Source organism: Canis lupus, chromosome 3, assembly GCF_048164855.1.
Source record: "Canis lupus baileyi chromosome 3, mCanLup2.hap1, whole genome shotgun sequence".
In the NCBI taxonomy this organism is placed as follows: Eukaryota; Metazoa; Chordata; class Mammalia; order Carnivora; family Canidae; genus Canis; species Canis lupus.
The window spans coordinates 32,983,709-33,010,836 of record NC_132840.1 but is presented as its reverse complement, the minus strand read 5'-3'; the positions used below and the strand labels follow the sequence as shown (position 1 = coordinate 33,010,836).

At 44.9% G+C, this 27,128-nt stretch overlaps 2 protein-coding genes across 11 annotated transcripts in view; one reads left to right on the top strand and one right to left on the bottom strand.

The window, feature by feature from the left end:
* Window positions 1-4,554: 4,554 nt before the first annotated feature.
* Window positions 4,555-24,290, top strand: ECHDC2 (enoyl-CoA hydratase domain containing 2). Of its 6 annotated transcripts, none has more exons than XM_072820255.1 (10): window positions 4,555-4,774; window positions 11,988-12,055; window positions 12,138-12,225; window positions 14,855-14,941; window positions 15,743-15,835; window positions 17,278-17,334; window positions 17,541-17,728; window positions 21,109-21,159; window positions 22,748-22,795; window positions 23,671-24,290. In XM_072820255.1, exons 1-10 carry the CDS (start codon window positions 4,642-4,644, stop codon window positions 23,746-23,748), a joined length of 891 nt encoding a protein of 296 aa, XP_072676356.1. In that variant the 5' UTR covers window positions 4,555-4,641; the 3' UTR covers window positions 23,749-24,290. The 6 variants fall into 6 exon arrangements, with proteins under 6 accessions (XP_072676356.1, XP_072676357.1, XP_072676355.1 ...); XM_072820256.1 differs by having other exon boundaries at window positions 4,558-4,774; window positions 15,746-15,835; window positions 17,275-17,334; XM_072820254.1 differs by having other exon boundaries at window positions 4,560-4,774; window positions 17,275-17,334.
* ZYG11A (zyg-11 family member A, cell cycle regulator) overlaps window positions 23,668-27,128 on the bottom strand; it is a 76,223-nt gene continuing 72,762 nt past the window's right edge. For 4 of the 5 annotated variants that reach the window (XM_072820252.1, XM_072820248.1, XM_072820251.1 and 1 more), the window contains one exon: window positions 23,668-26,916. In XM_072820252.1, coding sequence (XP_072676353.1) covers window positions 26,753-26,916 — 164 coding nt within the window. In that variant the 3' untranslated portion in view covers window positions 23,668-26,752. The remainder of the gene's footprint in view (window positions 26,917-27,128) is intronic. The other variant, XM_072820249.1, reaches the window with a different exon arrangement.

The following is a 27,128-nucleotide window of genomic DNA, read 5'->3' as shown; positions in this document are numbered from 1 at the left end:
CCTCACACAAATAAATGAATCTTTAAAAAAATTCTCCTGCCAAGAAACACCCAGAAATGCTGGATAAAATAAAATAAACATTCTTTTAGGGACACCTGAGTGGCTCAGTGATTGAGCATCTGCCTTTGGCTCAGGGCCTGATCCTGGAGTCCTGGGACTGAGTTCAGCATCAAGCTCCCCATAGGGAGCCTCCATGCAGGGAGTCTGAGGTGGAACTTGATCCTGAGACTCCAGAATCACACCCTAGGCCAAAGGCAGGCGCTAAACACTGCGCCACCCAGGGATCCCCAATAAATAAACTCTTTAAAAAAAAAACCAATAAACATTCTTTTAAATGCATACAGTATGAAGGAGGGGCATTTTTTCTTTTAATTTCATACCCATCTGTACTGTTTGAATATTTTGACTTTGTGTATTACTTTTATTTTTATTGTATCATGTCTTTAATTTTTGTCATGTTTTGTTTTCATTTTATTTTTGAGGTAGATAATACTCAACACAGGAATTAAGATTCAAAAAAGACAAAAAGTCAAACTCAAAATTCTCCCTCCTACCCTTATTCCCAGTTTCCCAGTTCCTCTCCTCATCGTAGAAATATTTTATGTAACCACAACCAAATACATACATGCACACCTCAGTAATGTTACCTCCCTCTATAACAAATTTTAGCTTTCTTTACATGCTATTTCACATCTTGAATTTTTCATACAACAGATGTTGAAGATTTTATCAGTACATAAAGAGCTTCTTGTGTGGTTTTTTTTTTATAACTGCCTAGTGCTCAGTTTACGGATGTACCATACTTTATTTAACCAATCCTCTGTTGATGCATGTTAAGATTGTTTTCAATCTTTTGCTATGTTTTTTAAAGATTTTATTTATTTGAGAGAAAGAGAAGCATGAGCATTGGATAGGGATAGAGAGAGAAGCAGACTCCTCACTGAGCAGGGAGTCCTATGTGGGGCTTGATCCCAGGACCCCAGGATCACAACCCAAGCTGAAGGCAGATGCTCAACCAACTGAGCCACCCAGGCACCCCAAGTCTTTTGCTAGTATATGCCACATGCTGCAATAAATAATTTTGTGCATGTGCCATTGCATACCTGTGTGGGTATATCTATAGGTGAAATTCCTAAAATTGGAATTTGTGGATCAAAAAGGAGATAAATTATAATTCTGATACATTGCCAATTGTTCTCCATTAAAGACATTTCCACAGGAATGTGAGTGCTTTGTGTATATTCTTTTAAAACTATAACTATAGTTCAGGATAGATTACTGAGGGGGCACCTGAGTGGCTCAATCAGTTAAACTGCCATTTGTTCAGGTCATAATCCTAGGGTTCCAGGATGGAGCTCTGCATTGGACTCTCTGCTCAGCAGGGAGTCTGCTTCTCCCTGTACCCCTCGCCCCATTTATGCTCTCTCTCTCAAATAAATAAATAAATAAATAAAATCTTAAAAAAAAAAAAAAAAGGATTACTGAGGAATTATTTCTGCTTACAACCAGCAGGATTTGGAACGCCTGGGTGGCTCAGCGGTTTAGCGTCTCCCTTCAGCCCAGGGCATGATCCTGGAGTCCCAGGATCAAATCCTGCATCGGGCTCCCTGCATGGAGCCTGCTTCTCCCTCTGCCTGTGTCTCTGCCTCTCTCTCCCTCTGTGTGTCTCTCATGAATAAATAAATAAAATCTTTTAAAAAAACCCAACAGGATTAAAAAGGAGACAAAATGTTATTACCTATGGCCATATCGTTATTACCACTTTCGTCCTATCCCCATTGCTCCTCTGTTGATCTTCCCTGGAGTCTCAGAAACAATAATAATATAGAGGAAGGGGGGCACCTTGTTATTTTAAAAACCAGGCACCAGATTTCCTCTTAACAAAAAGGAATTCTTTTATTGGTATATTAGTTTACTAGTGCTGCGCAATGAAGTACTATAGATTGGGTGGCTTAACAGAAATTCATTTTTTCACAGTTCTGGAAGCTGGAAGTCTGAGATGAAGGCCTCAATAGGGTTGATTTTGTCTGAGGCCTCTCCTTGCCTTCTAAATGGCCATCTTCTCCCTCTGTCTCACATGGTCTATCCTCTATTCCTATCTGTGTCCAAATTTCCTTTACTTATAAGGACATCAGTCATATTATTAGATTAAGTTTTACCCTAATGACCTCATTTTAACTCAATTACTTTTTTAAAGTCCCTATCTCCAGACACAGTCCCATTGTGACATACTAGAGAGTAGGACTTCAACATATGAATTTAGGGGGACACCTAATTCAGTCTATAACAGTTAGCATTAACCTCATGAAGTGTGAGAAGTTGAGTCCCAAAGTTGCTCCCCAGCCTTTCTTTCTCACACAATCTGTGTCTGTTATTCTTTAAGGAGTGAAGGAATTGGAATTGTGTCCAGTAATATATAGAAAAGGGACACAGAGGGATGGCCAGATGATCCATAACCTGAATTAATTCATTGGAAGCAAAGGCAAGGGATGAAAAATGACTAGGACTGATGTAAACTCTAATTAATCTTTTAGGTCACAGAGGGGAACTTAGAGATTCCCACTAAACCCAGGAAGGAAATGAGAGTCCATTTCTGTTTAGATTTTAATGGACACAGTGGTGACCCCAGCAAGCACCAATGACTTTAAAAAGAGAGAATTTTATTTCTGGATCACCCAACAGTCCAGCTACTGGTTGGAGGTGTGGATTGTTAATGACTTTTGGGTCATTAACAAGTGGGAAGTGGGGGAGAGAGTATTCACTGAACACTCTTTATTGATCCACCCAGAAAGAACTCATCAGGGCCACTGCTGACCTCGGCAAAAGCAGTTTGGGTGGGTAGTGGGAGCAGAAGCTAGAGACTGACATTCACAAATATTTTTGTAATCTAATTGTTGATCATAAAATTGGAATGATTGAAGTGTAACCTGGGCAGTGAAGCAGTGAATGGCATTGTCCATTAATGTGGACAATGCCAGAATGAATAAATGAAATGACATTTTTAAAATGAAATAACGTTTATTGGGCATTTGTGGAAAAAGGTTCACACACCCCCATTCAATCATCATAATACAACCATGACATAGTGACAAAGATACTCTTCGTCACCAAACTCTAGTCCCGCTCCTCTGAGCCCACTTCTCTACTAGGCCTCAACCTCGGCCTACAAAGACTTAAACACTAACATAGTTCCTAGCAGCTCCAGGCCACATTCCTAAGATGACCCTAACCCACCCACCCCCTTTAAGTGCCTGCCTGAGAAAATTTAAGCCAGCTGTAGAAATTAACAAGAAACCTTACTAAAAAAAAAAAAAAAAAAAAAAAAAAAAAGAAACCTTACTAAAATTGCAGTCAGGTGTCTAGAAGGGGGGGGGGGTCTCTGGCATCCTACTACTAGACATCAATCACAGGCAGAATGGTCAGAGGCGGCATCAGGAGAGGAAGGACACTGTATCTCCATTTTTTTTTTTTAGATTTTATTTATTTATTTATGAGACTCAGAGAGGGGGGGTGCAGAGGGAAAAGCAGGCTCCATGCAGGGAGCCCAATGCGGGTCTCCATCTGGGGTCTCCAGGGTCACCCCTGGGCCGAAGGCAGGCTCTCAACCGCTAAGCCACCCAGGGATTCCCCGGGCACTGTACCTCCTTCAAGCAACTTAGTAGGTCAGCGGCTCAGCCAATGAGAATCCATCATCACTGAGAACTCTTGCTTTTCTCCAATGGGTCTGAGCTGCAAAACAAATCTTCCCAACTTTCTCCATAAAAGATGTTTCTCTCCCCTGGTGGACTAGCCTACGGTTGTTTACTGCGGCTTGTTTGTCCCAAATTGCAATTCTCTGCTATTCTTAAACCTATTTTTGCTGGTAAAATAACTTTTTTTTTTTAAGATTATTTATTTATTTATTCATGAGAGACATACAGAGAGAGGCAGAGACACAGGCAGAGGAAGAAGCAGGCTCCATGCAGGAAGCCCGATGTGGGACTCGATTCCGAGACTCCAGGATCACGCCCTGGGCCAAAGGCAGGTGCTCAACCGCTGAGTCATCCAGGTGTCCCTATACCTGTTATTTTTAAAGTCAACACTGCCAAAAGAATTTACTGCTTGCTGCAGCCAGCACCTGCAGACCACACCCCCCACCCTGTCCTTAGTTTCTGTGGGAGCCTGAGGTTGGACAGGCCTTGGCTTGCTGACCCCGGGCGGGTTTCACGTGGCCTAATACTTTTCCCGATTTTTGTAATCTCACTTCTCTGTCTTCTAGAGCCCGGGTCACTCACCTCCATGCTGTCTCCTCCTCCCCTTAGAGCTCTCAGTCACCTCCGCACAGACGGAAGCCGAGGTCAGCTCGCACCGGACATTTCCCCTTCGCAGCAGGACATTGCTGAGTGAAACGTGTTCTCGCTACTTTAGCCTCCCCCCTTATCTATGACCGTGGTCACTATCATTACCCCCGCTTTGGTGATTAAAACACTGCTGCCACCCCGGTCCCAGGCCGCAAGGTCGCCTAGCCCGGGCTCCAAGCGTCCCTGTGCGCGCTCGGCCGGGAGGTGGCGCAGTTGCGAAACCCTGGGGCCCAGCCGCGAGCTTTCCGCGGGACAGGAGGGACGGCGGGGGGCCCCTGGCACCTGCCCAGCCTGCGCCCCGATGCTGCGCGCCCTGACCAACGCCCGGCGCCTTGCACGGCCCTGGAAGGCCCTGCGGGCGCGCAGCTGCGCCTCCCACGGGCCGGCTGGGCCCCCCGAGATCCAAGTGCGCGCCCTGGCGGGCGCCGACCACGGTAAGCGCGCTGTCGCGGGGAGCGCCCCGGAGGCGGCCGCCCGGGTCCGAGCCGCGCTGCCGGCGCCGCGGCGGGGGTGGGAGTCACGGCCCGCGCGCTCACCAGGCGCCGGAGGACGGGTCGTTGAAGGGAAGGCGGGGCCGCTCGCTGCGCTGGGGGACTCGATCCCTTCCCAGGCCGGGCTCCAGGCGCGGAGGTGGGTGGCCGCCCTACCAGCCGCGCCGACCCCAAGTGAGCGGGAACCCAAGTGGACGCCAGGCCCTGCCGTCGCCCGGGGCCGGGGAGGAGGGGAGGGGGCGTCGCTCGGGGCTGCGACTCGGCACCGGCACCGCCAGCACCACCGCTTCCACCCCAGGAACTGCACGGGGCCCGGCGTCCCTCCTGGCCCGGAGTCCCGGCTGGGTTCCGGGTCCAGGCGCAGGAGCCCGCGGCGCTGGCCAGGCCGGCCCAGCAGCGCCCAGCAGCGCCCAGCAGCGCGGCGAGGACAACCTAGCGGCGGCCGCAGCAGCCGCGCGACTCCCCGCGCGCTGGCCCTGCCCTCGGGCCGACGCCGCGAGCTTCGGAATCCACAAAGTTCACGCTGCTCCCCGGTGGTGTGGTTTGCACCCTAAGGCCGAGAAAGAATTCTTGTTACTGATTAAGTTTTGGGACATAAGTGTCCGCTGCCCACCACCAAGAAGGAACTCTTGAGACGTCTTTGGTGCAAAGTGGTGGTTTTCTTAAAACACAGGGACAGGACCCCTGGGTCCTGGGAAGAGCTGCCGCCCCGGCCTGTGAGGGGTGGCTGATTATATATATATTTTTTAACCTTTTTTTTTTTTTTATTTCTTTTTATTGGAGTTCAAGTTGCCAACATACAGCATAACACCCAGTGCTCATCCCATCAAGGTGGCTGATTATATACCTGGGAGTTGGGAGGGGTTTGAGGATAGCTGTACTCTTAAGGAATTTTGGAAGCAAGGTTTCCAGTACCTTGAGGGAGCTAATTGTTGGGAAAAGGTCACTTATTACCATCTGATAAAACCTGAGTCATGAGACCCTTTATTTATTTATTTATTTATTTATTTATTTATTTATTTATTTATTTATTTTTATTTATTTTTTTTCTTCATGAGACCCTTTATATGTGTATCCGTGGGCCATGTGCTTGGGGGATGATGGTCAACATGTGTCTGGGGGGGTTAGAGATAAAGGAAATTTCTATTTTTTTAAAGATTTTATTTATTTATTCATGAGAGACACACAGAAAGAGACAGAGACACAGGCAGAGGGAGAAGCAGGCTCCATGCAGGGAGCCTGACGTGGGACTTGATTCCGGGACTCCAGGATCACACCCTGGGCCAAAGGCAGGCGCTAAACCGCTGAGCCACCCAGGGATCCCCTAAAGGAAATTTCTAAAGGAATTTATATAAAAAACATATAAGTTAAAGTAGGGTTACAGGCCCCTGGGGGTCGGGCTAAGATTGCCTTTTGCCTTTAGCAAAGTATGAACAGTATGAACATTGAGGCCCTGGAGTCTGTAGAGGAGTGTCCCTTTGCCTGTTTCAAGGACTTGTCAGTGTGCTGCCCCAGGCTCACGCCTTGTCCTCAGCTAGCCCTGGCATCAATACTAACTCGGTGCCAAAAGGTGGTTTTATTATAAAGCACAGGGACAGGACCCATGGACAGAAAGAGCTGCTCTGCGGTTATGAGGAGTGATATCTAAGATTTTCTAGCCTTTGGAGGGGCAGATAACGTTAGGGCTCCCGGACATTGAGTCTATAGGTTTCTGGAGAGGGCTTATTTTTTTCCTGTAAATCATTGAGACAGTTGCAAACTGATGAAGACTTAAGTCTTGCAGGACTTGCTTTTCCCTTTCCTTTGTTCTAGGGCAGCTGCGAGTGCCCCAGGGATGTCACACAGATTCCACCTGTGGGGGTGGGAAGTTGCAAGGTGTCAGCTTGTGCTTTGCCCTCAGCATGCCTTCTCCTCCCAAATTGATCGGCAGAGAACATTCTCTCTCTCTCTCTCTCTCTCTCTCTTTTAAGGTTTTATTTATTTATTCATGAGAGACACAGAGAGAGAGGCAGGCTCCATGCAGGAAGCCTGATATGGTACTCATCCCGGGGCTGTTGGATCATGCCCTGAGCCAAAGGCAGATACTCAACCGCTGAGCCACCCAGGCGTCCCACATTTTTTAATGCACCCATTGTGTTGTGTTGTTTTCCCCCTGGTGAGAGGGGACTTCAAAGTAGGTTCAATGGCTACTCATGCCTTCAAAATACTTCATGGCTACTCATGCCTTCAAAATACTTCAAAGTAGGTTCAATGGTTACTCATGCCTCAGTCCAATGCATGTTACCATTAGGGTGAAGCCGTTTTCTTAGCTAAACCCCTCTCCCTATGTTTGATGTAACATAGTTTGTGTTTTAATTTACACACTTTTAGTGTACATAGATGGTATTGTACTACACATCTCGTATTTCTTCCTTCCTTCCCGGGTTGATACGAAGTTTTGGAGAGCTACTTTGCCATATAAGTCTGGTTCCTTGCTCTCTGCTGTTGTATACTGTTCCCTACTATGCATCCCCCACGCGAACAGGAGGGGCTTTCTCCAGCCACTTGGGATTCCTGTGTCTTTCTCTCATGCTTAGTTCATTGCCAAACTCAACAGCACTTGCCTTGAGATTGTTATAATTATTCTCCCTACTTTACAGACTAAGGAACTGCATAGGTTAAACTGTTTGAACCAGGTCTGATTTCAAAACCTGTGTTCTCAACTATTAAGCAATCACTGACTCAAAACACAGATTGTACTTCAATTAAAAAAAAAAACACACACAAATTAGGGCTTACTTCCAAATAACAGAATGTTTTATCCAGAAAAAACAAAGGTCAGCAAGTTAGGACTCTGCCCTTGCCAGAGAGCATATAGAAGGCAGGATAAAGTCACTGAGGAAACAAACTACAGAGAAAAGGTGGAGGAGGCAAGAGGAAGAGACTCACAAAGGAGAACACCCCTCCACCCCAAAGTGACCATTTAGGGTCATTTGATGTTCATGTTAGAAGCCACAGGTTCTGGGCACCTGGGTGGCTCAGTGGTTGAGCATCTGCCTTCAGCTCAGGTGGTAATTCTGGGGTCCTTGGATCAAGTCCCCCATCGGGCTCCCGGCAGGGAGCCTGAACTCTGCCTATGTCTCTGCCTGTGTCTCTCATGAATAAACAAATAAAATCTTAAAAAAAAAAAAAAAGCCACAGATTCTGCTTCCACTTGAGCTGATGGCACCCCAGCATTGTCACATTTTACCTGTTATCCTCGAAAACCACAACCTCACCTTTCCATCTTACCTCTTCTAGCCAGGGACTCATTTTAAACTGTCCCACCTATGTTTTGCTCATTTGGGTTCTCTTTCCTCTCTGCCTGTATAAGTCCTTCTGGAATTATACACCCCTCCCCCTCCTGTCATCCCTTTACTTTCCCCATATCTGGATGTGTCTGCTTCATAGGTTGTTAGCTCTTTGAAAGTGAGGATTGCTAGCTGGGTCCGGCTGTTAACTTAGGCACAATCTCTAGTTTTCTGGGCCTCAATTTCCCCTTCTGTATCATAAGAGGTTGTAAAACCAGTTGGTCTCTAATAGCTTACAGTGCTTTCTTTTTAAAAAAAAAAATTTTATTTGGGAGAGACTGAGAGAAAGCATGACTAAGGGGAGGAATAGAGGATATCAGAGGGCAGAGGAAGAGGGAGAGGGGAAGGAAGCCAAGTAGGTTCCCCGCTGAGCAGGGAGCTCAATGTGGGAGCTGGATCCCAGGACTCTGAGATCATGAACTGAGCCAAAACCAAGAATCATACGCTTAAGTGACTGAACTACCCAGGTGCCCCTTACAGTGCTTTCTATGGACTCCATTGGGGAACAGAATTTTCTGTCCCCTTCAAAGTCTTTCTAGCTGGACTAAGAATCAAACTAACATGAGATGGATTAACGGGATAAAATCAAATTTAATTTTGTATGTATAGGGAATTCACATAGATATGGAAATTCCCCAAACAGGCAAAATTATATATATATATATATATATATATATATATATATATATATATATATGTCATTCTGGGCTAAGGAGAAGAGACTAGAGGCTTGGGACTTCAAAGGGAAGGAATATAATTCACAGGAAGATGAAAAGGAGTAAATATTTGGTAAACAAATGTTTGCTGGGCCACCAGAAACAATGGGACATATAGGACTTTGATCAAACAGGCCATGTGACACCTGGATGGCACAGTACTTAAGCATCTAAGTGTTGGTTTCTACTCAGGTTATGATCTCAGGGTTGAGAGGTTGGGCTCAACATTCAGCCAGGAGTTTGCTTAAGACTTTCTCTCACTCTCCCCCTGACCCTCCCCCCTACTCTGTCTCTCAAATAAATAAATCTTAAACAACAACAACAACAACAACAACAACAACAACAACAAAAATAAACCAAACAGGCCTTGCTAGGTTCCTCTCAGTCTTGCCATACCTAGTTCATAGTACAATGTAGTTATCTATGGTGATAGCGCTCTTCCTGGATCAGATTGTCTATCCAAATTCCTTTTAAGTGTTTGTGTGGGGAGGTAAAGAGCTTTTCCTGAGTCTGCTGAGTTTGGTTGCTTTTTAACTCAAATAGTCTTCATGCCAGTCTTGGGGCAGCCTGTCCTTGGCCCCTACAACTCCCACCTGCATTACCTAGCCTGTAATCTAGGCCATCCAGATAGAAGTGACCCAAGGTCAGCTGCTAAAGAAATTATCAGCCAGTAGCATGGTGGGTTTGGAAGAGTGGAGACAGTGTGGTACAGACCTATCCCTACTGCAGACATCCAGCAAGGGTAGTATTCTCATAATCAGGGCTCAACTAAAAATTTAGGGACTATGGCTGAGTCTTCACCATTTCTGCAGGATCTGACATGTGGTAATACAAAATAAATGAAAGCCAAAGACACCCTGTCTGGCTCCTCCCAGCTCCCAGCTTGGAGTTCATTCCATCTATTGAATCGTATAATTTTCTCTAGCATCTGTGCCTTTTTCCTGCTCACTATACCCATAAACTCTGGCTAAGCACTTATGGCCATTATCTCTCTCCCTCTCTCTCTCTCTCTCTCTCTTTTTTTTTTTTTTTAGATTTTATTTTTAAGTACTCTCTACACCCAAAGTGGGGTTTGAACTTACAATCCCAAGATCAAGAGTTTCGTGCTCTACCAACTAAGCCAACCAGGTGTCCCAAGACATTATCTCTTTTAATCTTCAGAAAAATCTTTTTGTTATATCTATTTATAGATCAGAACATTGAAGGTCAGAAGGGTAAAGCAACTTGCCCAAGGCCAGTAGAGCTAGTATTTGTCCAAGCTGTGACTCGAGCCAAGCACCCTATTTGTATCCTTGAGAAGGAGATAAAGATGGAGAGGGATACAGATGAAATACAGTAGACAGTCAATCAGAAAAAAAGGGGACAGAACAGGAAAGTGAAGAGGAGAGAGTAAAGTTTCTATCAATCTCAGGACAACATGACTGTGTTGGTTTTCTATTGCCACATAACAAATTACCACACACTTTATTGCTTAAAATAATACATGTTTATTATCTTGTAGCTTCTGTAGGTCAGAAGTCCAAGCCCATTTTAGCTGGGTTCTCTGTTTCAGGATTTTACTAAGCTGCAATCCAGGAGTTGGTGAGGAATGTGGTCTCATCATAGGCTTGCCTGGGGAGAGATCTATTCCTAAGCTCCTGTTGCTAGAACTCACCATGTGTGGTCGTAGGTCTGAAGTCCTGTTTTCTTCCTCCTGGCCTGGGGGGCCATTCTTCACTCCTCGGAGCTGCGTATAGCTCCTTGCCACATGACCCTCTCTGTAGGCCCACTAGTTTGTCTAGTGTGCCCTAGCAAGACAGTCTTATATATATTACAACCTAATCACAGAACTAACATCTCATTACCTCTGCCGTATAACTGAACCTTCATCTTGGAAGCGACATTTTATGACCTTAGCTGTATTCTGTTGGTTAGAAGCAATTCATAGGCTCTGTCCAAACTCCAGGGAAGGAGATTACTGAGGATATGAAGATTGGGCCCATTCTAGAGTCTGCCACAAAGACCTTGGACCTCTAGACTCTGATGTGGCTTTTCTGTATCTACCAGAGTTTCCTTTCCCCAGAGTTGCAGTATTTTCTTTCCTGGAGCACTAGAGCTGAAGACCTTGGGGACATCTGAGTTCTGTGGGACCTCCAGGCCTGCTGGGCTCGAAGAACTTTTTGAAGGTTTCTGGGGAGGCTAAGGAAGCCGACCTAGTCTGAATGTTAGTTTTCTGTCCTGAACCACGGTTCTCTAACTCCTGGCTAGAAACTCTGTTCCTTGAGAGCCCCAAAACTTTCATTGTCTTTTCTCCATGTCTGTGCTATCTTAATAAATACTGCTTGTTCCACTGACAAGGCTAAGAATCCTGGGATAAAATAGTAAGAGACCTTTGAAGGCTAAAGGACTGGTAAACACAGGAGGGAAAACAGCCAAGAAGGTGTAAGAGTATTTGAGCCCTTGCCTGGAGTTGGTCTCTCTTCCCTACAATTGACCCAGATTGTGGGTGAGTTGAGGCTAGAGTGGAAAGCAATGGCCAGATTAGGGAAGGGAGGCATCCTTTGGGTGGTATTAAGGAATTTGACCTAATTTTGGTGAAAAGGGAAAGGGAGGGACTTGGTTGGATTTGGGTTAGAAAGAGGATTCTGACCCAAATAAGGGAATGCATGGGGAGGGGGGAGGAGCAAGACCAAAGGCAAGAGGGCCAGTTAGAGGAATGAACCCAGACCAGGTTACTGGCTGCAAGGAGGGATATGAGCTGAGAGATCTGAGATCTACTTAAGAAGTTGAATTGGTTGACGAGACTGAGTAAATTTCATGGGTGAGGAAGAGAGAGCAAAAGGACACACTTCTGGGTTGATAGATTATTTGCTCACAAAGGGTACAGGAGAAAGACTGATCCATGGGCTTTACAAGCCCTTCCACTTCTTTGGTGAGGCAGAAAGAACGAGGGTTTATTCTCTCCACTTTATAGTCAAAGAAACTAAAGCTTGGACGTGTGTGACGTGCCCCAAGTCACGCTGCTCATGAAGGGTAGTAGAGGTTGCCCAAAATCCAGGCTGCTGCCTCCAGATCCCAGCCCAGGAGTGAGCAGACCAGCTGGCTCACCCAAGGCTGCCCTGTCACCTGCAGGAATCGCTGAGATTCTGATGAATAGACCAAGTGCCTGCAATGCCCTGGGGAACGTCTTGGTCAACCAGGTGAGAAAGGGCAGGTGCCAGGGTGGGGGGGTGGCTGGGCTGGGGCTGGGCTGGGAGGTGTCTGACAAGGTCTCCTCTGCAGCTGCTGGAAGCTCTGGCCCAGCTGCGGGAGGACCAGCAAGTGCGTGTTCTGCTATTCAGAAGTGGAGTGAAGGGTGTGTTCTGTGCAGGTGGGTTTCCTCCCCGGCCCCAAGCCCAGGGCTCAGCAGGGTTCCCACCAGTCTATAGGGGGTAGGGGCTTAGATCAGCTTTAGCATAGGACTTATTATTCCCATTTCACAGAAGTGAGGTCAAATACTCAGAGGTAAAATTTCTTGCCTGGTGTTAGACAGCTAGTAAGAAGTAGAACAGAATTTGATTTTTAACCTGGCCCCTCTGACCCCCAAATCCATATTCTTTCTGCTACACCATGCTCTGTTCTGACCCTTCATTGAGGAATTGAGGAAACGGAGTCCAGTGACATTCACAAGCTCTGTGGCCAAGATGGGACTCTGTGCCCCTTTGCCCACCCACAAGAGCTAAGTCCCTGTCACCATAGCCCTCCACCGCCCCCGGAGGATTTGGTCCTCAAAACAGGACAAGCACCATGAGCTTCTGTGTCAAAGACAAGAAACATCCCATCCCCACCACAAGAAGTAAGTGAGTGAGAGATGCGCTGGGCTAAGCTAAGAACGCAACTCTGGTGTGACTGGGGGAGGGACAGCAATGGGCAGTGGGGAAGTCGGAAGAGGCCATGGACGTCTAGGATAGGAAGAGTATGATTTTCAGGGACTTTCAAGGGGATGTGGCTGAGTCCCTAGGTCTGAGCAGTAGGGATCCCAGTGCCCAGTTTGGGGTCTTGCCTAGCAGGACCAGTCTGCCTGACCCAGCTGCCCTGGATGAGGCCCTCACTCCACCCTGGCTTCTTCCTTTGGCTCTGTCTGGCATCCTCTTTCAAGGTTGCCTTTAGCCCCACTATCCCAGCTACGCACAGGGGAGTGGGGGTGACTGCTGTAGGTCTGGGTCTGTCCCTGACTTGCTCTGGAATTCTGGGATAGCCCTTACTCCTCTCTGGGCCTCAGTTTCTCCATCTTTCGTTGAGGGGTTGGAACTACTCAAAGACTTGCAAGGACTCTCAGCTCTGACTTCCTAGTCTCAGACTTGAAGAGAATATATTCACCACCACCCCCTCTTGTGTCAGCCCTCTGCCATCTGGCCTTAGATGACTCCACCGTGGTCACTTCTCTCACCAAGGTCCTTGCCCACCTACCTCCGTGCCACTCTATCCTGCCCTTGCTTCTCAGTTCTCATCTTACCTGACTCTTGTCTCAGCTTCCTTGGACTACACTGACCCCTCCTGTTAAAAAATAATATGTCACCTATTTCTCTTTTTATTTTTTTAAGTCACCTATTTCTCAATAAAACTGGAAAGAAATGATACATTTTAAAAGTTATTTTATACATTTAAAACTGTGGTAAATATATACATCACACAGAGTTTACATTTTAACCATTTTTAAGTATAAAATTAAGTGCCAGTACATTCACAAGGCTGTGCAACTATCACCACTGTCCAGTTCCAGAAATTTTTCATCATCCTAAACAAATTGTATACCCATTAAGCAATCCCTCCTCATCCCTCCTCCCGCCACCAGCCCCTGATAATCTCTGTTGTACTTTCTCGCTCTGAGTTTGCCTGTGCTAGGTACCTCATACAAGTGCAATCGTGCATTTGTCCTTTTGTGTCCGGCTCCTTTTACTTAGCATAATGTCCTCAAGGCTCATCCATAATGTAGCATGGCACAACTTCATTCCTTTTTATGGCTGAATCATATTCCATTATATATACACCTCATTTTGTTTATCTCTCTTGATGGGCACTGGGTCATCTGTGCCTTTTGACTATTGTGAATAATGCTGCTATGAACACCAGCATGTAAGTCTCTTTAATTCTTTTAGCAGTGGATTGCTGGATCATATAGTAATTCAATGTATAACTTTTTGAGGACCCACCAAAGTGTTTTCCATAGTAGCTGCATCATTTCACATTCCTACCAGCAGTGTCCCAGAGTTCTCCACATCCATGCCAGCCCTTGTTTTCTGCTTCTGTTGTTTGTAATAACCAACCTAAATGGTGTGAAGTTAGTTTCTCATTATGGATTTGATTGGCATTTCCCTGATGATTGATGTTGTTGAGCATCGTTTCTTGTGCTTATTGGCCATCTGTATATATCTCCTTTGCAGAAATGTCTATTCAAGTCCCTTGTCCTTTGTGATTTTTTTTAAAGATTTTATTTATTCATGAGGGACACAAAGAGAGAGGCAGAGACATAGGCAGAGGGAGAAGCAGGTTCCCCATGAGGAGCCTGATGCAGGACTCGATTCCAGGACCCCGGGATCAAGATCTGAGCCAAAGGCAGATGCTCAACCACCGAGCCACCCAGGTGCCCCGTGACTTTTGTTGGGTTCTAGGAGTTCTTTATGTATCCTAGATATTACTACCTTATCAGACATGTGATTTGCTAGTATTTTCTTCCATTCTGTGGATTGCCTTTTCACTCTCGATAGTGTCCTTTGATGCACAGAAGTTTTTTTAAGTCTGATGATGTTCACCTTGTCTTTTTGTTGATCTTGCACCTGTTCTTTTGACCCACTCCCAATCCCTTTCCTCCTTGGCTTCCTTGACCATGTTTTCTTGATGTTTTTGCCTTCCTCTCTGGCTGCTTCTCTTCAAGTCTCCTTTGCTGGATCCTTCAACAGCCTGGGATTCAGTAATGGGTTATTTCTCAAAGGCTGTCACAAACCCCTCACCATCTGCAGGTGCAGACCTGAAGGAGCGAGAACAGATGAGTGAGGCAGAAGTGGGGATCTTTGTCCAGCGGCTCCGAGGCCTGATGAATGAGATTGGTGAGGGTCTTGGAGTGGGTTGGAGGAGGGCATTCAGGGGCCCTGCTGATCCCAGCCCTACCTCACCTGCCATTCTCTCCTATAAAGAAAGGACAGTTTCTGTTGTAAGCTCTGTTGGAAAGACAGATGACTCTCCCAGGGGGAATGGGCACAAGGAATTCGACAAGGAGACAGGTGATCAGGAGACTCAGAGGGCATTTCTCCCAGAGGGAGCTCTGGCCCTCAGTCTTTGTGTCCTGCTAGTTCTGATCCCTCACCCCTCTACCCTCAGGGTTCAAGTCCAGCTACTCCATAGGAGTCAGATTTCACCAAGCATGCTTCCAAAAGGCTTTGACAATTTCCCTCCTCATCCACTTGAACTTTTTACTCATCCTTAAAGGATGAGTAAACTTTTTACTCATCCTTCCCAGGAAGCGTTCCCTGACCTATTCTCTAAGCTTTTTCAGAGCACTTATCACCTCGGGTCATCATTGCCTGTTGATAGCTCTGCCTTCCCCATGTCTATTCCTAACATCCAGCGTGGGGCTTGACACACAGAACTTAGAGGAAGAGCAGGAAGGCTGGTCCAGGAGGCCAGCAGGAAAGTGGGCCTGAGTGGGGATCATCTAGCCCATCTTCCCACTCCAGTACCCCAGCTGATTCCCCAGCTTTTCCCCAATAGGAAAACCGTCTTCTACAGTAACCTGGCTGGTTCCAAACCTAGAGCCAGTGAGGTCCTCTGTCCCAACGAGCGGGCCATCCCCTCCCCAGCCTTGAGTCCTGCCAGGACCTCGCAGGCTAAGTCTTTCTTCATCTCTACAGCAGCCTTTCCTGCGCCCACTATTGCAGCTATGGATGGGTTTGCCTTGGGTGGCGGCCTGGAACTTGCCTTGGCCTGTGACCTCCGAGTAGCAGGTACTGGGCAGAAAGAAAGGTGGGATGAGGGTGAGAAGTGTAAGTAAAACAGAGTAGAGTGGGGACTCTGCAAGGTTAGCCACTACTCTGGGTTTTCCAAACCAGCCACAAAACTAAAGGGATACAGAGAGAATTTGGGCATAAGCTGTTCGCCTCCTGGCCCAGCCACAACTGTAGTACTGTCACCTCAGAACCAGCCTCCCTCACCTCAGGAATGTTTCTACCAACTCCAGAGCAACTTGCTAGAGGACAAAAAAGAGAACAGAGAGGGGAGACTGAGGACAAAGATCAGTTGTTGAAGTTTCCAGTTCTGTTTGTCATGTTTTGCACAAAGAGAGTTACAGTGGCAGTTTGTCACCAGCCCAGCTACTCACAAACATGCCTGAGCAGGAACACTGCCCTCTAGTTTAATGGCACCACCACCAAGGTTTGCATTACTTGTTCAGAGCAGTTGAGTTTTGAAGAGTGGAGGGAGGAGATAAAGATAATTGATCTCCTTTAGCCTTACTGACTTGATGGTTAGCTGTGCCCTTCTTGGAGGCAGTTAGAAAAAGTCCAAGTGCTATCTGGTGCTACTCTCTTCTCTCCCCTTCACAGCTTTCTCCTGCCACTCCAGGTAGAACATTTAGAAATGTGTACCTCTGGGCATAGAGGTAGCTTGTTTCTACATGATGCGTATGTATCAAAGAGAAGGCATCATAATAGGTCAAGCTACAACTGTGCTTCTCATGAGCCCCATGTTTAGGTCAACTAACTTGCAGGGTTTTGGTAGATGGCAGAGTGTGAATACAAAACCCTTTATAAGTAAGAGTAATGGCCATTCACTGCTGTCATACTGTATGGTTCAGATGTCTATGAGGGAATTCAGGAGAAGTCTGTGGGGCGGGACACTCCAGGAAAGCTTCATAGAGGAAATAGAACTTGGAAGGAGATGTGAACTGGAACATAGGGAAATTTCAGACTGATGGAAGCTGGGAGGTATAACTGTGGTAGGAGCAGGAGTCATTGATGCTCGAGGTCAGGCCAGAGCTAAGGGTCCATGAGACAGAGAATCCATTAACACACAAATAGACATTGGGCAACTTCTAAGGACTCCTTCCTCGTTACAAGCACTATTACCTCACTTGATCCTTAGAAGCTCTCTGATGAAGGCAGAAGAGGGATAACTATATTTCTTTTCATCTATGAATGAGGCTCAGAAAGGGTGAGATGAGCCTGGATGCATACCTCCACCCCTGAAAGAAGCAGGGTGAGGGCCTGAGCCTCCTGACTTCCACACTAGGGCTCTTCCCAGGGCAGAGTCTTGAGAGGTCTGCTGTGACCAGCTCACGAGGGAAGTGGTTGGCTGGAGGGGTGAGCAAAGCTTAGAGGCAGGTGTCTCTTCCCTCTGGGGAATGGCATTGCAGGATAGTGGGGTGCTTCACTTTGTTCTGTTTAAGCAGCTTCCTCAGCTGTCATGGGGCTGATCGAGACCACCCGAGGGCTCCTCCCAGGAGCAGGTAACTATACCCACAGTACCCATCCTTCTCTACTTAGTCCCACTCTATCCAGGTTAATTCCCTGCTTTCCTCTTTTGCTTTGTGCTCTGCCTTTCCATCCTAACTCAGGATCTGCTCCTCTGAGAAGTCTCAGTTTACTCCCAAACTGGGCTTCTCTGGGCTCCCACTTCCCAAATGGATTTACTACCCCTGCTTCATCCTGGCAGGAGGGACTCAAAGGCTGCCTCGATGCATAGGGGTGGCCCTGGCAAAGGAGCTCATCTTCACAGGCCGAAGACTGAATGGTGCACAAGCCCAAGCCCTGGGGCTGGTGAACCACACTGTTTCGCAAAATGAGGACGGCAATGCTGCCTACCATCGGGCACGCGAACTGGCCCAGGAGATCCTGCCCCAGGTGTGGTTGCAGCCCAGCACAGGAGGGAGGTCCTGTGCCATGGGACAGGTGGGGGGGAGCACACCTGTGGGGAGGCTGGGGGTATTGTCCCATGGGGCCACATAAGATCCACTTATCCAGACTTCTATTAAAAATTTAGTTTTTCAAAAACACGACTGACTCAGTAAAGCACACAACTCTTGATATCAGGGTTGAGAGTTAAGTTCACACTAGTGTAGAGATTACTTAAAAATAAATTTAGTTTTGGGCAGCCCGGGTGGTTCAGTGGTTTGGCGCTGCCTTCGGCCGAGGGCCTGATCCTGGGGTCCCAGGATCGAGTCCCGCATCGGGCTCCCTGCGTGGAGCCTGCTTCTCCCTCTGCCTCTCTCTCTCTGTCTCTCATGAATAAATAAATAAAATCTTTAAAATAAATATATTTAGTTTCTCAGTTACACTTCCCCATTTCAGATGCTAATAGCGACATGTACCTACTGCCAACATTGGATAATATGGCAATAAAATGTCCCCAAAACTAAAAAAAGAAGATTCTAAAGCAGATAAAGAACTTATCTTTCCAAGCATACAACATGGTGGAGAATTTCCTGAAATACATCATGTAAGACATGTGCTAGGACCCAGCCTAGGTGTAATCCTACCAGATGCCAAGTCCAGAGCCTTCAGCAGGACAGGCCAGGATGTGGCTGATGTGGTCTCCAAGGACCTGAGAGCCTCTCACTACTCTAAGAGGACCGAGAGGAAGGTCTCAAGTTTCCATATGAAAGCAGCTTGAAATGGAGCTAGGTTTTATAATTTTTTTTTTACTTTTTAAAATATTTTATTTATTTATTCATGAGAGACACAGTGAGAGAGAGGCAGAGACACAGGCAGAGGGAGAAGCAGGCTCCATGCAGGGAGCCTGATGTGGGACTCGATCTAGGGTCTCCAGGATCACGCCCTGGGCCGAAGGCAGTGCCAAACCGCTGAGCCATCTGGGCTGCCCTAGGTTTTATAATTTATAATAAATACTGACTTAGCCCATATGGAGCACTTTCTATCCATCAGAAACAATCCTAGGTACTTTACAAGTTTCTCAGTTACTAGTACAATCCAGTTGAGTTGATTATCCCTATTGTATTTGTGATATCACAAACCCAGAAAGATAAATAACTTGCTCAATAAAGATCATAAAAAGTGATTGCAATACCAGAAAGAAAGATAATACTGGTATTTGGGGTTTTATTTTGCATAATACAAAATACAATATAAAAACTGGTATTCTAAAGAGTGCAGAACATATATAAAATTTTTGAAACTCAAACCAAATATCAAATGCATTTCCAACACAAAAATTGACAAAGGTTACAAAACAAAGATTTTGTTTATAAAAATGTTAACTATATATTATTTTAATATTAACAGAGGCATTTGAATTAATCACAAAAATAAGTATTTTATTTCAGAAAAAATCTTGTCTCCCTTAAATTTAAATAATCCTATAAATTTTAAAAATAGTTGAGTATAGTCTAAAAGAAAGCATTTGTTTGGTGTTTTTCTTTTCTTTCTTTTCTCTTCATCACATACAAATAGAATCTTATGCTGTTACCTAGACCATTTTAATGCTGCCAGGTTTCTATTACACCTGAGCAAAAAGTCTCTGAACCAACACAAAACTCTGACTCAAGGTAGTGTGTAGCTGACTGCACTTCCACAAGGGGTGCTATCTAGCAAAGACCTGTCAACTGTAGGGTTTCTTTTTGCATAAACTGAATGCAAGAGGATTCAGATTTCAGATTTTTGAATATACTGAAACAATGGTCAATGGTATTCTATGAATATAATTACTAGTATATCAGTACTTAAGAGTAGCTTTATATACCAATACACCATCTGACCAAAACCTAGTTCTACATTCACTAATCCCAATCTTGGATTTCTAGCTAAATTATGAGGTACCGAGAATGAGAGGTTTCTGGATGGGGCAAGTGCTGGGGATGGTATGGTAAATGGCTGGGCTCTAGTGGATAAGCCGCCAAGACTAGGGAGTCATATGATATATATAAGCCACACATTCAGGAAAAAAAATGTGTTTTCAACACATACACATACATCTATATAGTTTTTACTTTTCTTTGGTGAGAAATCAGTTTATTAGGGTAGTTACCTAAATAATAATGCATATTCATGACAAACAAAACAAATAGAACAGAATAAGGGCATAAGGTAAAAATCAAAAGTAGGTAACCTTGTCTACGTAAGGCTATTCCAGTTAAAAGTGAAAAGTCCCACATCCTGATTAACTCAGTCACTAGCAAACCAAGAGAGGTGATCACCAAAACAGTTCTCAAGTCCCCAGTCCCTCTCCCCAGAGACCATGCCTGGTTGTTTTTTATTTTTATTTTTTGAGATCACCAATATTAACAACTTACACAATCTTCCTGAAATTTTCATTATATTATGCACATATACCCACATATCTAAATAACTCTGAATTCCTTTTGATGGTTTGGGGGACAGGAAAAACACTTTTAGAGGGTAATCCAGTTCTAAGAGACATTTTAAAAACATGGAATTAAAATATGCACAGTAAAGAAATTTAACAGTATGGAAAAGTATAAAACAAAAAGTGAGGTTCTCCATTCTCCTGACCCTTCTCCCCAAAGGCATGTTATGTCAACATCTACACAAATGACATAATGATATACATATTAATATGCACTTTATTTTTTTTTCACCCAGTATTTTGGAAGACTTCCCACTTCAGCACAAACTTAGAGCTCATTCTTTTAAATAACTCGGTACAGATACGCCATCATTACTTAACCAATACTCTAATAATGAACATTTATGTTGCTTTTTGCTACTATAAATAGCTAGAGTGCATAACTCAACATCTTCATGTATTTCTAGAGGTATATCTGTAAGGTAAATTCCTACATGGAATCGCAACATCAGAGTATGTTCATCCATCTAAGAACATTTGCCAGTTCTTGCCAAGTTGCCTTCAGAAGCACTGTACCAATTTACTCTATCAATAATGTATGCAAATACCTATTTTCTGAATCAGCAATAGTGGGCATTACTAGCATTTTACTATCTACCTATTTATTGGGATGGATTAAATGACAAGAACCGCATACTGTCAGAATTGAGAGGGACAGGGATCAGTCAGGCTTTCTTCATTATAGAAAAGAATATCAATTGAGTAGTAGGTACTAGCACTAAGGAAATGTAACAGTGAGTACAGTAGCTGGAACTTGATCCAGACCAGTCTCCCTGTCCATGAGTCTTCCCTTACCATGAAGCTGTGTCCCTCTCTTTATTCCAAACCCCCTTCCTCCACCCCTTCCTCCACCAACTATCAGCACTAATCCCCTCAACCAAGTCTTTTTTATTTTCCCTAGGCACCCATTGCTGTGCGGCTGGGCAAAGTAGCCATTGACAGAGGAATGGAGGTGAGCAGGTTCTGGGTCAGAACTTAGGTCCACTCAAGTCAGTGAGGTGGGTGGGAGACAGTGCTTTTACGCCAATGCAGATTGAAAGCACAGCTGGAAAGAATTCAGAACTGGACTCTTCTAACAGACATTGAGTCTGACCTCTCTGTGCCTTAGTTTACCCATCCATGAAATGTAAAGTTAGATCAGGTGACATTCTGAATTACATTTTATCTTCATCTCTCTTCCTTAGAGAGAAGGTAATTGAGGTTCAGAAAGAATAAATGACTTGTCTAGGCTCACAAAGCAAGTGAATAATAAGAATGCAGCTCTGTGTGTCTCCCAGTCCATATTCTGGGTTTGTGCTGGTGGTAAAGTGGCCAAAGGATAGGGCTCAAGGTGGTGCCTTGGTTGCAGCTAATCCAACCTAAGACATCAATTTCCTCATCAACCTATCTATTACATACTGAATCTAGACCTGAGCTGATAACTGGTACACAGAGAGAAGTAAAATATGGTTACTATCCCCAAGGTGGGAGAGAGGACAGATACAGACACAATCACTGATACAAGATTAAAGATACCAAGCAGGGAGGGGGAAAAAAAGATACCAAGCAGGGGTGCCTGGCTAGCTCAGTCACTAGAGCATGCAACTCTTAATTTGGGGTTACGAGTTTAAGCCCCACGTTAGGTATAGAGATTGTTTAAAGAAAAAAAAGGGGGGTATGAAGCAGACATCCTGGAGGGGTGAGAGCTATGCTGTCGATGTGGCTAGTGGCTACTACTAATGGGTAGTGCTGGGTTAGATAATGATTTGTAGAGTTGGGCCTTGGGAAGGTTGAGGGTTTCAGAAAAAGAAAAGTATGAACAAGAGCACAGAGCTGTATAACTAAGCAATCTGACTGAGTGGGAGTGAGGGGTGAGTGAAGACTGCACAGCACAGAGATAGAGGCACAGGCTCTGGTGCTAGCCTGCCTGGGTTCAAAGACTTGCTCTGTGTCCCAGTTTTAGGGAAACTAAGGATTACCATGGACTAAGGTCCATGTTGTGACCTTTACTATCTCTGCCTTTCTTAGCTATAACCCTTGCTGTAAAAAGTAAATGAATTTGAACACACATGGTACTTCTCTTACAATAGTGCTTATAAGTGACAGTAAACACTGGACAGTAGAGGCTGGAAAGTTACCAGAGGCTCAGCCATAAAATCTGAGGACCTTATTCCTCAGGGCAATGGAAAGCCTGAATGAAGTTCACTTACCAGGAGTGACAGGAGGCATGGAGAGGCAGCCAGATGGGAAGAAAGGAACACTGGCTATAAGATAGCCTCAGCTCTCCAGGCCAAGTGTGATCCTATCTACTGTTCTCAAAGCTCCCCCCCACCTTTGTCTAGTATTGTTTTATCACCATTAGAATGGTGTTCCCTCTCCAGATAGGAAATTCCTTATGCTAATCATCTCTGTATGGACTTGTATATAGTAAGCCTCAGTAATATCTTGCTGGAGTAATCTATGGAACAGTAGGGAATGATCTAGGCAGTAGGGTGGGCTGGCACCCAGTACAGATGGAGGTGGCTAATCAGGCTGATCCAGGCACCACTTCTTTCTCACAGGTGGACATTGCATCAGGGATGGCCATTGAAGGGATATGCTATGCCCAGGTATGTATATGACTGCTGCCAGTCTACACACACTTGCAAGCAAGGCCAGGCCAGAGGTGGGGAGCCTTGTGTAATACATGACCAATTTGGTAGGTTCCTCCCAACCCGAAGAGTTAGACTCTGGACCACTCTCCCTCTCCCAATTAGCTTGGGGTGGTCTTAAGGAAACCATACTGCTTCTCTCTGGGAGGGTTTCCAGCCATCTAATAGTGGTACATCCTGTCCCACTTGGTACACACAGAATCACAGAGCACACAGGTAGGTACTTGACAAAGAACTGCTTCTACTATCTCTGTACAAGTGGCTGCTATAGAGGCCAGGCTGGAGCTGGGATGTCAAGGCCTTGGTTATAGCTGCAGGTTCTGTGTGTTCAATGGGCGGTGGGGGGATGAGGATAGTGTTGATCTGGGGCTGACTTATGTAGCCCTGGACTCCTAGTTGAGTCAAAAATACTAATTTCCAGGTTAACAAATATTCATAATACTCCTAAACAAGGAGTCCTGGGCCTTGGAAAACCTAGTGTGAACTACACACCAGGACTCAAAGCCAGATTTCTTATTGCAAAACTTAATTGTTTTTCTCAACTAAGCAGCTGCATTATCAGATTGCTGCAGATTATCAGCTCTCTGGAGGCATATAAGCAGTGTGCTAAGAGGCTAATGTGATAGGCAGATGCTAGAGAGGTGGCCTCTTCCTCAGGAGACCAGGAAGCCACTGAGGCCCATACGTTTGCCTAGTCCATCACCAGAGTCCAGAGATAATGGAAAGATTTGGATTCTGACCTTGTCGTGGAGTGAACAAGCTTGAGCAAGTCTTTACTGACCTCTGGCCTTGCAGCTATCCCCCAAATTAATACTCTTGTGTTGTTGTTTCAGAATATCCCTACCCAGGACCGGCTAGAGGGCATGGCAGCCTTCAGGGAGAAGCGGCCCCCCAGATTTGTTGGCAAGTGATTCCCATTTAATATAAGTATGGGAGATGCCTGCGTTCCAGTGCAGGATCCAGAAGGAAAATTTGTGGGGTGACTGGTCTCATCGTTTCACCTAAGCTTTAGTTTCCTCATAAGGACAAGGACAGATATAAAACCATTGGCATGGTGTTTGATACTAAGGTACATGCCATCTACAGCTACCTTCATAATTCCTCATCCTGGCTAGATAATCACTAGGGTCAAGTTGGCTTTGGAGAATGTCTCTCCCTGCTCGAATGGTAAACTACGGATTAAAACAGACCACTCTGGGCCTTTGTATTGTTGGCTCTCAGGCTTGATCTTTGCCTCTTAGTTATCTGGTGCTCACCAGAGATGGCAAAATGTTGTTAAGAACCCTCCAGTTTCTTCCTCTGTACAATAAATACAGAAAGCCTGGCAGTGGTTGACTAGGCATCTGGAATCACACTGCAGATCCCAACTCTCTGCCAGAGAGTTCCTCTCTGTGTGCCTCAGCTTTCTCATCTGCAAAATGAAACTGTTGTATTAAAAGAAAAAAAAAGCCTATGCCTCATGTTCAATAAGTGAGTTATTTTTAATGTACAGTGTTCTTCTGAGAACCAAATGGAATTATCACTGTGGAAATCTTTTGTGAAGTATATAGGATGGCAGGCAATCTTTGATGGCTGTGGCACATAACCTTCAGGAGCACTGAGAAGGGAGCAGTTAAGTCTGAGGGAGAGAATAGAGGGTCAGGAAATGGGCAGGTAACACTGGAGTGAAGCCTGAAGGTTCAGTCAGCATTTATGCAAGGAGAGGAAGGCTGAGGGGAACAGCAAGAGTGAAGGTGAGTAAGAGGATGACACACTTATAAATAATGGGGGCTGATAAACACATATGCACACTAGCTAGCCTTCCTCCTATACCAACGTAGGAAAAGAGAAGGCTGCATCTTAAGCTGTGGCCTTATGATTATTCTTTAATTCATTTGAGTTTCCCAAGCCTAGGCTTGGCCTAGAGACACTAAGACAAGGGCACTGATATATACCAGTAACATTGTTGATTTGCTGCTAAATGCAGGTGTGCCCAAGGCTATGCTCCTTTCCTGGAAAGAAGAGTAACACAGAAGAGCCTAGGTCATAAAATCAGAACCAACCATATTAGCTGGAACTATGCATTAGCTGTAACACTCTAGTAACCACCGTGTTGAACTTCCTTTTTCTCATCTGTTAAATGGGGAGAATACAACTTATCTATCAAGTACTAGCATCCAGGTCAGGAAATGAAGACACCCTTTGGAATTATGCAGAAAAGTGAATAACAGAAAATACAGTGCAGTTTCAGAACTATAGAAACAGTTGGGCAGCCCGGGTGGCTCAGCGGTTTAGCACCGCCTTCAGCCCAGGGCCTGATCCTGGAGACCCAGGATTGAGTCCCGCATCGGGCTCCCTGCGTGGAGCCTGCTTCTCCCTCTGCCTGTGTCTCTGCTTCTCTCTCTCTCTCTCTGTGTGTGTGTGTGTGTGCATGTGTGTGTCTCTCATGAATAAATAGATAAAATCTTAAAAAAAAAAAAAAAAAGAACGAAACAGTTTACAATTTCCCCTTATTCAGTGGGACACTGATGAACAATCATTTGGAATATGATTCAGAGTAAGGATAAGCCTCATTTGATTCCAAAAGATGTTATATAGTACTCTAGTTAAGAGTCTGGCCAGATAAAAGTACAAATATCTAATATGAAAATATGCTACTAACCAAAAAGGAATTTACTTTTGTTCTTTGGAAAACTTAAGCAGATGAATGGTGAAACACATTTCGTTAGCTGTCAGTAACAAGGAAGGAATTCATACTCTGTCCCACAGGACACAAACAGAAGCTTCTGGTAGTTTATACTGCAGTTGAAACTGGTTCTCAAAAGCCTCTATTTTTCTTGCCTCCATGTTAAGTAAGAGCATTCTTTTTTTTTTTCTTTTTAAGATTTTATTTATTTATTCATGAGAGACACAGAGAGAAAGAGAGGCAGAGACACAGGCATAGGGGGAAGCAGGCTCCATGCAGGGAGCCCGACATGGTACTTGATCCCAGGACTCCAGGATCACGCCCCGGACCGAAGGCAGCGCTAAACCGCTGAGCCACCCAGGCTGCCCCAAGTAAGAGCATTCTTAAAACCTACAGCAAAGTCTTTTTGCTAGCTTCTTCTTCCTCTTGGTCATAATCCTACTAAAATCAAAACCTTACAGGATCAATATTTAGTTCCTAGATAATCTTCATCTAAACACTCTACTCATAGTCCTAAATCCTACTGTTTTTTACCACCATACCTACTTACACAGAATGTGTTCACTCAGCCTAATGTGTAAAGGTGGAAGAAAAAGGCCAAAGGCAGAATATCCCAAATGGTAAAAAAAAAAAAAAAAAAAAAAAAGTTATTTTTCTTCCCTGTACCCCACAAGTGGAAGATACTTGGGTGTTTATTTTAAAAAATTCTTTTTAACCTCTTTCTCCTCCCCTCCAAAGGAGATTCTGCCTTCTAAACAACATATTTATAAGCATGTATTTCCCAGAACTTTTTCACGTACATTTCTAGTAGCCTCACGTAAGTACGAATAACAACTCAAGATATTCTTTCAAACATGAAAAGTTAACATAAACCTCAAGATCTTCCTGCACATTTTTCTTTCCTCCTTCCTCTGACAAACTCCCAGAGACAAACTCCCAGAGTTAAGAAACTGTCCAGGGTTAGGAAAAGGATCTGGCAGGGCTGTTGCAACACAAGCTCACAGGTCTTCCCACACGGTCCGAGGCTTGACTTTTCAAAACTGTTGAAAGGGTGTTCCCAGAATGATTCCAACTTTACTTGGGATTATGGCTATCATTCAAATCCAACCTTTTTGTAGCCTATAGAAAATCAATAATAAAAAGCCAGTGAGGCAGCCAACTCACAAACTCCAGTGACAACTGGCAAGGCAGAGGTCCTGACACTGAGGATCAGAGAGCACGTCTGAAGCCCCAGAGGTTATGAAGGGCATTCAACACAGATGCGGTCTCTGATAATTCATAAAATGCATTCTGAAGTCCTCTAGAATAGAGGCTGCAATCTGCTGTGCGTGAGGGTCTGCCTCACTGTGCTCCTGGATGTCACACAAAAGCTGCAATCCTTCTTCTTCAACTAACATTTTGCAGTATTTGCTGGCTGAAAGAAAATGAAACAAAAAAACCTGACCGACAAGTTGACATTTTAAATATTTCCAAGTCACCACATTCACCTTTTTGAAGTAAGGGTACTAAGGTTTAAGCCCCTTGACACAGGAATTAACAGATAAAATTAGTCAATTTAAAAGAATTATATTAAAACTCAAATAATGCTTGACTTGTGTAGTATGATAACAAATGATTATTTTTGTA

Excerpts from the sequence above, each read along its gene's own strand:
- ECHDC2 (XM_072820254.1), top strand. The coding sequence starts at position 4,642 with ATGCTGCGCGCCCTGACCAACGCCCGGCGCCTTGCACGGCCCTGGAAG. Across the intron at positions 4,775-11,987 it reads CCTGGCGGGCGCCGACCACG|GAATCGCTGAGATTCTGATG; the intron begins GTAAGCGCGCTG and ends TGTCACCTGCAG. Across the intron at positions 12,056-12,137 it reads GGAACGTCTTGGTCAACCAG|CTGCTGGAAGCTCTGGCCCA; the intron begins GTGAGAAAGGGC and ends TCTCCTCTGCAG.